General features: G+C 39.7%; 1 protein-coding gene across 7 annotated transcripts in view; it reads right to left on the bottom strand.

Annotated features, from left to right (window-relative positions):
* Agbl1 (AGBL carboxypeptidase 1) overlaps positions 1-13335 on the bottom strand; it is an 887605-nt gene that overhangs the window by 431222 nt on the left and 443048 nt on the right. For 6 of the 7 annotated variants that reach the window (XM_060367383.1, XM_060367384.1, XM_060367380.1 and 3 more), the window contains one exon: positions 12999-13175. In XM_060367383.1, coding sequence (XP_060223366.1) covers positions 12999-13175 — 177 coding nt within the window. Of the gene's footprint in view, positions 1-10527; positions 12908-12998; positions 13176-13335 lie in introns of those variants that run through there. The other variant, XM_060367386.1, reaches the window with a different exon arrangement.

Genomic DNA, 13335 nt, shown 5'->3' with positions numbered 1-13335 from the left:
ATATTAAAGCAGTTACTGTGGCCAAGGTCTTCTCCATGTTATCTTTTACTCTGTGGGTAGCACTTCTTCCTAACCTAGACTATGCCTTTCTGGGCACATTAGTATGGAGATGCTACCCCCAAGGACTCAGTCACACACCAGGGACCAAAGTCAAGTATCCCAGGTGGGACAAATCCTGTGTCCCAATGCTACAAGTGAAATAAAACCCTGGCTTAAGTCTGCTTTCTTTAGATTTAGATGTCTGCTCCACAAGGGTATCTGGCTTATTGCATTTACATTGATCACATAGGGAGAATAAGATTTACAGAGATAAAGCACCTTTTCTTCTTCTTGGTCGTTTGAAGCCAAATTATTTTTAAAGAACCAGAGGTCATTTAAGGCTTATTGGATTATTTCAAGTGTCAGATTCCCTCCTTATTTTTGATATAAGGAATCATTTTCTACAATGGGCACTTAAAATTCAAGGCTGCCAGGGTGTGAGTAATCCCAGAAAAGGCCCCTGCTGGCAACCTTATTAGCATCTCTGCCTCTTGATTTTTATTTAATTCCTTTTACTATTCTATCGCTGCTGACAGACATTATGGAGCTGAGGGGTCCAGAATAAGGGCAGTATTTCACTATATCATCAAGCCTGCAGTGAGCTAATAAACTGCTCGCAAAGTGCTTTGAGATCATATAACAAGAGGTCAAAGGGGCTAGGCCTGGAGCTCAGTGGTGAGAGCATTTGTATAGCATGTGCAAGGCCCTGGGATTGATACACAGCCCCATAAATAAACCATAAAAATGATGTGCTAAATAAAAGAACCGCAAGGGTGGAATCATAGTTAATAGGAAAAGAAAGAGTACTGACATCAACAGTCCAAATAGTCTTCTCCCAAAATGATGAATTAGCATCTGGATTTCATCTTTGTATCTGTAAAGTACTAAAGTGACATGCCAATGGCAAAAACAAGCACTTGGAAAACTGTACTTGTTTTAAAGCCCCAGGGAGGGGAAGGCTGTTACAGAACATGGGTGAAAACAGAAAAGCTCATATAACATTAAAATGTTAGCTTACAGCAACCAAACGTTTCATACTAGGGATAACTTCCAGCTTGTAAATCATATTCACATATGACACAGCATGCTAGCTCAAAAATAAATATAAAAATTTCCTTGTCCTAACCAAAAAAAAAAAAAAAAAAAAAAGGGTTATAGTTCTCAACTTCCTCTGAATTTATTCCTGACCCTTGTCAACCTGCTTTGAGTCCTCCAATGGGAACAGTCAACCAGGAAGCTTCTTCAAATAGAGTCAGCTTCAGCAGGTAGGACCTAGGAGCTTGCTTTTCTAAGGAAAGTTAGGTACTGCTGCTGTCCTGTGAGCTAAATCACCACCTGTGAACAAGAGCTCTAAGAGATTAGTGTCCTGTGTAATCACAGAAGATTTAGACTGAAGTTAATCCAATACACATTTAATGAGATGCATCATTGTTCCTCTGCTAATTTATACAAAGGCAGAAAAACCCAGTGATTTACAGACTCTAGTTGTTGTTTTTTTTTTTTCAAAAGTCAAGCAAAGCACTTAGAGAGCTGACCAGAACTAGGAAGCATTGAGGATCTCCTCTAGAGATCCTTGTTCTTGCAGACTTTTGCAGCTGATCATACACTCTCTCAAGGATAACTTTAAAACTGTTAAGTCTTCTCCCAGAAAATGTGCACAGTTCCTAGTTCCATCTCTTGAATAACTGTACCTTTTTCTAGGCTCTGTGAGCTCACATAAGAAAAAAAATTAAAGTTTCCTTCTCTGAGCTTGGTCCAGAAGCTGGGAGAAACAAAGAAAATCATCCATCATTTCACTGGGATATTGGATGTTCTTAAATACAAGTCTTATAAAACAACTAAACTAACCATCTAAATATACAGAAGACAGCTGAAAAAACATGCAGGTGGGAATAGGAGAACTTAAAAGTCTGTGTCATAACAGTAGTCCTAAAAAGGACAAGGAGTAGGGAAAATAGTTTGAAAACAATCTTGCCTGCTATTCTCAACCTCAATATCCTGCCTCAGTCTCTCCATGAACACATCTTAAGTCAAAAGATTCTGAGTGATCAAGGTGTGATATGATAGTTTACACCTGGCATCCCAGCACTTGAGGGACTAAGGTAGAGAATCACCATAGTGATTAGTTTCAGTCCAATTTAGACTGCACAGTGAGTCCCAGAACATTGCAGACGACAATGGCATGACCTTGTCAAAAACAACAGAACAAAAATCAAAGTGAAATAAATACAGGAAGAAAAAGAAAAAGAACATTTTTTAAAATTTTATTTATTTATTTATTACAATTTATTCACTTTGTATCTCCACTGTACCCCCCTCCCTCATCTCTTCTTGATCCCACCCATGCCTCCTCTTGTTCCTATGCCCTTTCCATAGTCCCCTGATAGGGGATGACTTCCCCCCTTCTATCTGACCCTATCCTACAAGGTCTCAAGGACCAGGCATAGAGAAGACCTAGACGGCCCTGCTCAGAGGAAGCCCACAGGCTGCTCAGTTTCCAAGTGGGTTCCCTAGTAAGGGGAGCAGGGGTTGTCTCTGACAAGAACAAATTCTTGAACCATTCCTTAGCTCAAGAAAGTTCTGGACTCACGATCCTGTGGTTCAGAAGTTTCATTGTCCAAGTTCACAGGTGATTTTAAAATACAGTAAGGTTTGAGAGGTCCTTCACTTTCCTCTGTTTACCTTATTGGAAGTAAAAAGTCACCTTTAATGCCAACCAAAAGCCTAAAGGTATATATTCAAGATATAGTACTTGAGAAGAGAAATCTAAATATATTTTCCAATTGTAGTTATGGTTAGAATAGGTTTGTTTGTTTGTTTGTTTGTTTTTAATTCAGCAAAATCTTTGCAGACATTTAAGTTGTCTTCTAACTGCCATCCATTCCTCCCTTGTACCTTTCTGCTCTTCTAGAAAAAGGCTCAAATATTCTCCTCTTCCCCATCATTTCTCAGGACTTCAAATGTGAAATGTCTATAATATAGAGGTTATACTATGCGCAACTTTGATAGACTAAGTACCAGTTGATAAAAGAAATGTTTAAAGAATGCATACATCATTCCTATAATATCAGTAAATCTATGAACATGCATATAAATATTGGTAAATCTATGAACAAGCATATATAATATACACATATATAGTTAGAGAGGCAAGAGAAGTCAATAATAGTCTCTACCTAAGTCAAAAATCATTTGTTTTTCAACTCTTGCTACATATTACAGTTTTTAAAATTCAGAGTCTAACTGATCCTAAAGGTTTAATTAAGAAGATCTAGCTGGACAGTAGTGGCACATGACTTTAATCCAAACACTTGGAAGGCAAAGGCAGGCATATCTTTGTGAGTTGACTGCCAGCTTGCTCTACTGAGTGAGTTACAGGACAGCCAAGGATACATAGTGAGACACTGTCTTGAGAAAAGGAACAAACAAACAAAATAAAAAAGTCTAAAGTGTAATATTATGGTTAAAAACCATCATCATCTCTGTGATAAAAATAATAATTTTTATTATCAAAACCAAGAGCTTGTTTGGAGTTTAAACATGAAGTGAGCTTTTATTGTGAAAACTGAGATAAGTGTTCTGTAAGCAGTAACTTCTTCAGTCTTGTCAGTTTTTAGTCATTTCTGAGACAGATTAGTCTTATATTTTAAATTCTCCCGCTTCAGTTTTCTGAGTGCTTGAATCACAGGCAGAGCTGCTCTTTAGATAGACACAGTGGTTCACTGAGTCTCTACAGGAGCTATCTCCATATAGTCAGAACTCCAAGGAGTATAATATTTACTGCTAGGAGATTTGGGGTCAGAAGTGCCTCAGGTTCTTCACTGTAAGCTTTAGAGACATCTCAGTAACTCTGTGTCTAACAAGGAACCAGAGTGAAAAACAAGGTGAAATTACATTGAGAATTTATAATTGGGATCCATCGGCACTCATGAATGTTTGTGGTCTTTCTCCCTGCCTGTGTATGTGTGCCCTGGTGAAAGCCAATTTCACAGTTTGAGATGCTTTTGAGAAGAATTCCTTTCAACTAGGGTTTATACAAACCCAAAGAGTTATCTGAGTGCAACAGGTCTCTGGTGACTCAGAAAGTTATTAGAGAGCAAAATGAGCATAGGAAACCATATAACAAGCCATATCACATGATTGGCTGTTTTTTTTTTTTAAGACTCTCTACACCAATTTTGCTGCTGATAGAAAACTACTCTTTCATTTGTGTCCCATTCTTTCTTTCTATAAAGGTCAGAGGAAGATAGAAGGGGGAAGGGAGGAAAAGAGAGAGCTGGCCTAGACAGGCTAAAAGAAGGCTAGGGAGGATAGTCCATAAAAGAAGTAATTTGACCACTAGCAAATCCATGATAAAGAGAGAGAGAGGACTTTCATTCTGGAAAAATAAATGGACAGACAGAACAAGTTACAGAGATTTAGGGGTTTTACATTAATGCTGGGTTACCTCAGCATAAGCAATCCCTTGAATTATCAACAGAAGTAGCCTTTGCAAAGCATAATTTCTCAGAAACCCAACCTCTCTCTCAGTGCTTATTAAGATCTCCATAAAAGTAAAAACTCCTCACTTGTTGCTGTAGATATACTTAATGACAGCCAAATACAGAAAATGGATCTCCTTCTCCTTTAGACCAAAGACCCCTTTAACCAACTTCAGCGCATCTTGGGAGTAAGACCTAGCTAACTTTTAATACTTCAGGTTACCAGAATTCTCCTTTGTATTCGTTCACAAAACATGGACAACAATGACAATAACAGTAATTGTAGTGCTTTCTTATGTAGCAATACTCATTGAGTAATTTAGTACAAGCTAAGGGTATTACATTTGCTCAACAAACACTATAGGACATGTGTTAATGTTATTGATGATCAAGAATTGTTTTATCACTTATGGACACCTGATGTTTGACAAAGATGCCAAAACCATACAATGGAAAAAAAGATAGCATCTTCAACAAATGGTGCTGGTCTAACTGGATATCTACATGTAGAAAAATGCAAATAGATCCATACTTAACATCTTGCACAAAACTAAAGTCCAAGTGGATCAAAGACCTCAACATAAACCCAGACACATTAAATCGGCTAGAAGAAAAAGTGGGGAAGACCCTAGAACTCATTGGTACAGGAGACAACTTCCTGAACAGAACACCAACAGCACAGGCTCTAAGAGCAACAATCAATAAATGGGACCTCATGAAACTGAAAAGCTTCTGTAAAGCAAAGGACACCGACATCAAAATAAAACAACTGCCTACAGATTAGGAAAGAATCTTCACCAACAGAGGGCTAATATCCAGTATATATAAAGAACTAAAGAAGCTGAAAAGCAGCAAACCAAGTAACCCAATTAAAAAATGGGGAACAGAGCTAAACAGAGAATTCTCAATAGAGGAATATAGAATGGCAGAGAAACACTTAAAGAAATGCTCAACCTCATTAGCCATCAGGGAAATACAAATCAAAACGACCTTGAGATTTCACCTTATACCCATCAGAATGGCCAAGATCAAAAACTCAAGTGACAACACATGCTGGAGAGGCTGTGGAGAAAGGGGAACCTTCCTCCACTACTGGTGGAAATGTAAACTTGTACAACCACTCTGGAAATCAATCTGGCGCTTTCTCAGACAACTAGGAATAGCACTTCCTCACCATCCAGCCATACCACTCCTAGGCATATATCCAAAAGAGGCTCAAGTACACAATAAGTACATTTGTTCAACCATGTTTGTAGCAGCTTTATTTGTAATAGCCAGAAGTTGGAAACAGCCCAGATGTCCCTCAAGTGAAGAATGGATACAGAAATTGTGGTACATCTACACAGTGGAATATTACTCAGCAATGAAAAATAAGGAAATCATGAAATTTGGAGGCAAATGGTGGGAACTAGGAAGGATCATCCTGAGTGAGCTGTCCCAGAAGCAGAAAGACATACACACACGGTATATAGTCACTCACATAGACATATAATATAGGATAAACATACTAAAATCTATACATCTAAAAGAACTAATCAAGAGGGAGGACCCTGACGAAAATGCTCAATCCCCATCCCGAAAGGCAAAGAGGATGGACATCAGAAGTAGAAGAAAACAGGAAACAAATTAGGAACCTGCCAGAGAGGGCCTCTGAAAGGCTCTGCCCAGCAGACTATCAAGGCAGATGCTGAGAATTATGGCCAACTGTTGGGCAGAGTGCATGGAATCTTATGAAAGAAGTGGGAAATAGTAAGATCTGGAGAGGACAGGAGCTCCACAAGGAGAGCAACAGAACCAGAAAAATTTGAACACAGGGGTCTTTCCAGAGTCTCATACTCCAACCAAGTACCATGCATGGAGATAACCTAGAACCCCTGCACAGATGTAGCCCATGGCAGTTCAGTTTCTAAGTGGCTTCCATAGTAACGGGAAGAGGGACTGCCTCTGACATGAATCGATTGGCCTGTTCTTTGATCACCTTCCCCTTAGGGGGGAGCAGCCTTACCAGGACACACAAGATGACAATGTAGCCACTCCTGATGAGATCTGATAGACTAAGATCAGAAGGAAGGAGAGGGGAACCTCCCCTATCAGTGGACCTGGGGAGGGGCATGTGTGAAGAATGGGGAGGGAAGGTGGGATTGGGAGGGGAGGAGGGAGAGGTTTATGGGGGAATACAAAGTGAATAAAGTGTAATTAATAAAAAAAATAAATCATTAAAAACAATAAAAAATAAAATAAGGAAATCCAAGGGAAATAAAAAAGAATTATGTTATTCAAGCAGCATTATTCAGTACTAATGAATCAAAACCATCTTCCATGAAGCACTAAGAAATCCTGAACTGCATGGAAGAGTGAGAAAATAAGAGCTGTTATAACATGTACAGGGATTCACAACATTGCAACAGAAGACAGGAATAAAAGCATCTTCTTCCGGATCAATGGTTGAAGATGTTTGCCAAACTAACATCATTATCTGAATTCAATTCTAGGAACTTACTTAAAAGTAAAAGGAGAGAACACACTCGGCAAAGTTGTTCCATGACCTTTACACATGTACTGTGCTATGTACTAGATGCCACATATACAACTACACACATAAGTAATAAAAATAATAATAAATTACACATAAATATCATTTTAAAAAAATTTTTAAGGTCTATGTGTTCTATAGTAATGTTGCACAAACTGGAAAAGGAAGCTGAAGGGCTTTCCTTTCTTTCCAGAAATCAGAATATAATCCTGTTTGGAAACAGGGTAGCTGCAAATGGAATTAGCTAGGAAGATGATATTCTCTGCACAGCAAGGCAGAACCTCAACTGTGTACACCTGGAGTCCTTATCAGACAATAAGGGATGGAGAGAGGCACAAGTGGAGAAGAAGCCATGTGAATGTAACAGATTTCTGGCAATGCCAGCAGCCAAGAAAAAAGGGATAGGACAGTATCTCTGATGAGGTCCCCAGAACAAAGACAGTCTTGCTGATACCTTAATTTCAAACTTCTGACCTTCAACATCAGAAAAGAGTGCTGTCCAACACGTCTATAGTAATTTGTCATGGCAGCCATACACAATTGGGGTAAGATACAATTTTCTTTTCTTTTCAAGTTCTGGGGATTGAACCCAAGGCCTTGAACAACTGCTTTTCCACTGAGCTCCATACTTCACTTTTTAATTTTTGTGACAAGGGAAAACCCACACAGGCCTTGTGCTCATCATTTAGCCCAGAACAAAACTGTGATCCTCCTTCTTTCACAACCCCTTGCTGGAAGATGAACATCACAGCCTCCATTACACAGCACTGTAAAAAAACCTTCTGCTCAGGGAGACTCTCTGGCCACATAGAGGACTTCATACCCTAAACAAACAAATCCAGTGAAATATGGTGAAGGATGCTAAGAACCTTACATGCTATATGTAGATAGTTTAATTTTCTTATGAATTTCGCCACATCTTCAACATTTAAGTGTTTGGTTCTAATACTCATGCTTTCTAATTTAAGTATTTTTAAAATCACTGGTGCAAGTTGTTTGCCCCAGAAAGGATTTTCTGAGTCTCAGAGACTCTCATAGAAGATTTTAAAGAGTGTTCCTTGCAACATGGTGAAGAGTAAGAAAGCAAAGTTGGGCAGCAGGGAAGTCAGCTTTCACTGAAAATGCAACAGAGGCCCCAGGTGATCCAAAAGAGAGCTTGAGAGCCGATCACAAATTTTAAGTTGTCCTAACAGGCAAAAGGCTAGGCCCTTGTTTCCAACCTACACCTGCCACTGAATGCACTACCCTAGAAGAGCCAGGGTTTGGGGAAGAGCAGCTGACAGCTTCCTTTAGATAGAGGCAATGCATGGCAATATACACAGCTATAAGCATGTAGGAGAAATGAGTGACAGAGCCTAAAATGGGAGCTAGAGTACGGACTGCAGCATCTGCCTTGTAGACAAATGGAAGTCTGTCTGCCTAATCATCTGTTTTGAGAATGTGGCCATAAGAGGTTCCACACCTGGACCAGATTGCCTTATTCCAGGAAAGAATCCAATAGGTGCTCTCAAATCATATACACAGTGACAGGTCTGAGAGGTCTCAGCTTCGGTTTCTCAGATTTTACGTCTTCCACCCACACACTTTTCCATTTGCACATCTTGCAACAGTTCTCAAAAATCTTTATTTTTATAAAGGCTTCTGATCACATTTTTACTACAACGATTTCACTTTTATTAGTTACATGGACATATAGGATAATCATTTAACCACTATTTAGAAAAGTTGGCTCATTTTATTCATTTTTTTATTCTCTCATCAAACATTGTATTAGTAACTCAATAGTAGACTAAGCGTTGAGCATTTAAAAATAATTCAAGAGCTAAAAAGTTCTTAGCAAGAGTCCTCCCTCTTGATTAGTATCTTTAGGTGTACAGATTTTAGTAGGTTTATCCTACATTATATGTCTACATGAGTGAGTATATACCATGCTCGTCTTTCTGCTCCCAAGATAGCTCACTCAAGATGATCTTTTCCAGATTCTACCATTGACCTGCCCTGAGGGGAAAGCAGTATTACCAGGCCACAGAAGAAGACAATGCAGCCAATCCTGATGAGACCTAATTGACTAGGAACAGAAGGAAGTCAAAAAAGACCTCCCCTATCAGTGGACTTGGGGAGGGGCATGCATGCAGAGGGTAGAGGAAGGGAGGGATTGGGACGGGAGGAGGGAGGGAACCACAGGGGCGATACAAAGTGAATAAAGTGTAATTATTAAATAATTTTTTTAAAAAAGTTCTTAGCATAATGGTAAAGAGTTGGATCTTAGTTAGAAAAAACCCCACTTAGATAGCATCATGGACTGCCATCTTCTGGAACAGTGATGGACCACACAAGACCCTCCCAAGATCAGGTCCATTAGCAGTTCCTTGTAAAAGTGGGAGGAAGGTCTTCAGGCCCTCTCCTATGATTACAGTCTACTCATTCCTTTCATATGTAATTCTGCCTTAGTTGAATGTGGTCTCAGGAGGTGGGAGAGTCCATGGTGGATGGAAGATCTACTGAAAGGGGAGTCAATCTGTGCAGCAGCTGTGAGGTTGTTACCCATGCTGCGGTAGAAATTTTCAGTGGTATAAGTGTTCAGGACCACACATGCTCCCGCAAATAACATCACACATCTGTCATTGCAAGTAAGCAAGTAACAAGCTCTTTGCTTCACCACCCTAAATTTGCGTGGAATTATCTTCTTGGAATTATCTTGGTTGGTGCATATGTAGATGAATAGGCTTTTTCATACCTCCCAAGCCAAAGCCATGCAACAGATGGATTATGGGTATTGCTATCACTCGAATAATTCAGGGTTGTGGGAGATACCTCAGGGGATGCTGGAAAGGATGGTCTTTGATCTCAACTCAGTCACCCACATCTATGGAAGAGCAAGACCTCTGAGTAAGATCATGTTATCTTTCCAAATGTTCATGATGTTGCTAAGCGGTATGTCAACAGTCTGCTTGAGTGAGAGAACTCACAGCAACCTCCATAGCCTTTAGCAACCCATGAAAACCAAATGCATGCCTTTGTGTATCAAGTGTATGATGTATGTGATCCCAGGTCCCAAATATTCAATAAAAAGCACACAGATGTCCATATCAACTAGACACCTCTAAAAAGCATGAGTCCCCGATGATTCTATCATTCTCTTTTGCCTTTCCCCCTCAGAAGCCTCAAAAGCTTTAGGCCAGTCCTCAACAGGTAATGTAATTCTCTCAGTGGGTGGGACTTCCAAGTTAAACATAAATTAGGGATATAACTATACAACTAGAGCAGAGACTGTATCCCAAAGAGGCTCAAGAAGGAGATTTCTTTAAAACTATCCAACTATGAGATTGGAAAACAGAAGAAAAATATCATATAAATAATAATTATCTGAATGTAATGGCTAATGCTCTTTAATGTAGCTCCAGCAAAAATGTCACTGTAAGAAATGCTATTTCATTTCACTACTAACAAATCAGGTACTTAGTGTGCTGGGGAAGAAATGATTGGAACTGCTTTAAAGCCATGTTAACCAGAGAAACTGCAAAAATATTTATATTCTTATGAAGCAAGGAAGGAATGCCCCTCATGGGTACATTTAAGTACCTTCAATCTTTTGGATAAATGGTAATGCTAAACAAAAAATGGAAAGATGACCTTAGAATAATAACCTCAAGACACAACTGGGACTCAGCTTTCCAATGTAAAAAAAATAAAATAAAAATAATCATTTGCAATATGTTTAGGGTGGAAATTTCTATACTTCTCTATAGCTCATAGACTTTATGATATGCCTCAAACAAAAATCACCCAAACACTCAACTCCCGGCTGGCTTTTTTCCTGTGAGGTAGATCCTCCTTTATATAAATTTACTCACCCAGACCTGCTCACCGGCTGTAATTCTGCTCCATGACTGCAGTGTTTGTAAGGACAGGAAAACAAAGGAAAGGAGAAAAACCAATCCATTCATAGAGGTGTTTCATATAGAGCATGGGACTGTGAAAGCAAAACCAGGTCTGGCCCAGTGAGAGCTTTCTGTAGCCAGTTCTCTGTCCATTCTTCCTTTAAGAGACCTCATACAAAGGCAATGTGGAAAGTTTCACAGGATAGATGTTGGGTCAGTGCCTGAAAGCCGTCTCATTGCCTGAGTATCCTTTATTCCTTCACAGCTCTAACAGCCATTATGTATGTTGTATGGAAAATGGAGATCTAGAAAGGACCTGACCTGTGAGCCATTCTGTTTTCAAACAGCCAGAAAAGCCTTTGGGTGTCCAGTTGATTTATTGTGAGCAGCATTGATATTTATGTGACTAGATGATGCTAGGATGAATTAGTTCTTGGAGGGACTAAGTCAGTGAAAGTCAACAATCAAATAAATCTACAAATGGTTACATGAATGTACAAATACATGGAATGTTTTTGAATTACTGGCACCATTCCATTAAAAAAAAGGTGTATTGCAAAGAGGTAAAATCCTATATTCAAAAGGCCACAGGATTGCAGTATTTCAGGCTTATTTTTTTTAATCCCATAGGTTTCTGACTGCTGGCAGAGTGAAGAAATTCCTGATAAAATCATCTTCAACCATGCATACATTCACAGAACTCATGTGTCATAAAGACAGGAATCCTCATTAATATCTTCATTTGGTTTGGCAAGCTTATAGGCATGTGAGGTAATGAGCTTCCAGCATTTTGATAAGTGGAAGAGTGAGGTCTGTTGCTGCCCATGAAAAGATCCTGTCTTTCTACTTTGCATCTATATTAACATGAACAAATTGGATTAATTTAGTCTAATAACATTAATCCTGTAACAAAGTAATTCTGTGAAGCAACTGGGTAGATTAATTAACAGAAAGAATTAGTAAGACAAAATGAATGGTTCAATAGCCCTGTGTCAAAAGTCTCTTCGAGGACCACCCCTATCAGTGGACTAGGGGAAGGACATAGGGGGAGAAGAAGGAGGGAGGTGAGACTTGGAGGACAGGAGGGAGGGGGCTACAGCCCAGATACAAAGTGAATAAATTGTAACAAATAATAAATAACCAAAAAAAAAAAAAATCTCTTCCGCCATGTGGAGAGACAGGCAGAGCTCATCACCTGCCAGTCCTTAAACTCCCTGAGATAGTTAACAGATTTCTACAAATTCATGATAGATATGCCAAATGTCTTCTGGCTGTTCCAGGAGTCTCAAAGCCAACACCCAATGAGCTTTAGCGTTCGTGAGGTCCAGGTAGTCTTGGGTTGAATAGAAGTCACCGAGGAGTAGTCTGTCAACTTGACTAAGAAATTTAAAAGAGTCTATTACCTTGGCAGTGTCACCGCTTCTCTTATTTATGCTTCTCTATGGGAGAGTGGGAAGAGCAGCCAGAGTGGCGTGCTGGAGCAGCTATCCAGCTGCTCATGCAGTTAATATAGCTGTAGAAAGGATGTGATTTATACGGGAATGCTTTCCCTCAACATTAGCACATGAGTCCAAAACCCACTCATTCTGCTGGACTCAGTGCACACACACCTCGCTGTGCTCTGGTGACAGTGGGTAGCTGCTGTGGGTTTACACTGGCACAGAAATCACACAATGCAGAAATGTTTTGATCATACCTATAGACCTATACACTCTATGATATAAATGGAACCAGCTTGGTTACTGAAAGAGATAACAGATTTTCATGCCTATAACAGCCAGAACAGGTAGTTCACATCAGAGAGAGGCTCCCTGCTGCTGGCAAGTGAGGATGGCTGATTGAGGCACCACATTGAAAGGCATGCACACCTTGTTTCCAGGATCAACAGAGATGCTGCTGCAGGAAAAGATAATCATCCAATCAGTTCTTCACAGCACAGGAGTGAGGCAAGACCCAGCTTGGAGTTTCTCCCCCTTGCAAGGGAAAAAAGACAGGTCTGTTTTTGCTTCCCGTTTCTACCTTCTGCTGCTGAGCAGAGAGCGGGAGCCTTGAAACCTCACGTACCTGATAGGGGCCCTGGTTGCAGCCACAATAACTGCTCTCCATGGTGTAGCTTCTGGAAACCCCCAGCTCTCTCCACACTACGACCCGGGCAGTGGAGGCTCGTGATTTTTCCACCAGAAAGCTGCAGCTGTTCATGGTGAATGCTGGTGCTAGCTTGTCCAGGATTTTAGGAAGCATCTGTAATTACAAGAAAAAAATAAAATCAAGATAAAGTACAGGTGATTAGGAATATTCATTATTAAAAAAAATGTTTCTCAGCATTTATTGGACATCACTATGTATCAAATGCATGGTTATGTTCCTCTGAATCACTAATTCTAATAAATGGATATGATCT

Source organism: Meriones unguiculatus, chromosome 14 (assembly GCF_030254825.1).
Source record: "Meriones unguiculatus strain TT.TT164.6M chromosome 14, Bangor_MerUng_6.1, whole genome shotgun sequence".
NCBI classification, from domain to species: domain Eukaryota; kingdom Metazoa; phylum Chordata; class Mammalia; order Rodentia; family Muridae; genus Meriones; species Meriones unguiculatus.
Note: the sequence above shows the minus strand (reverse complement) of the source record. Positions and strands in the feature narration are given on the sequence as shown.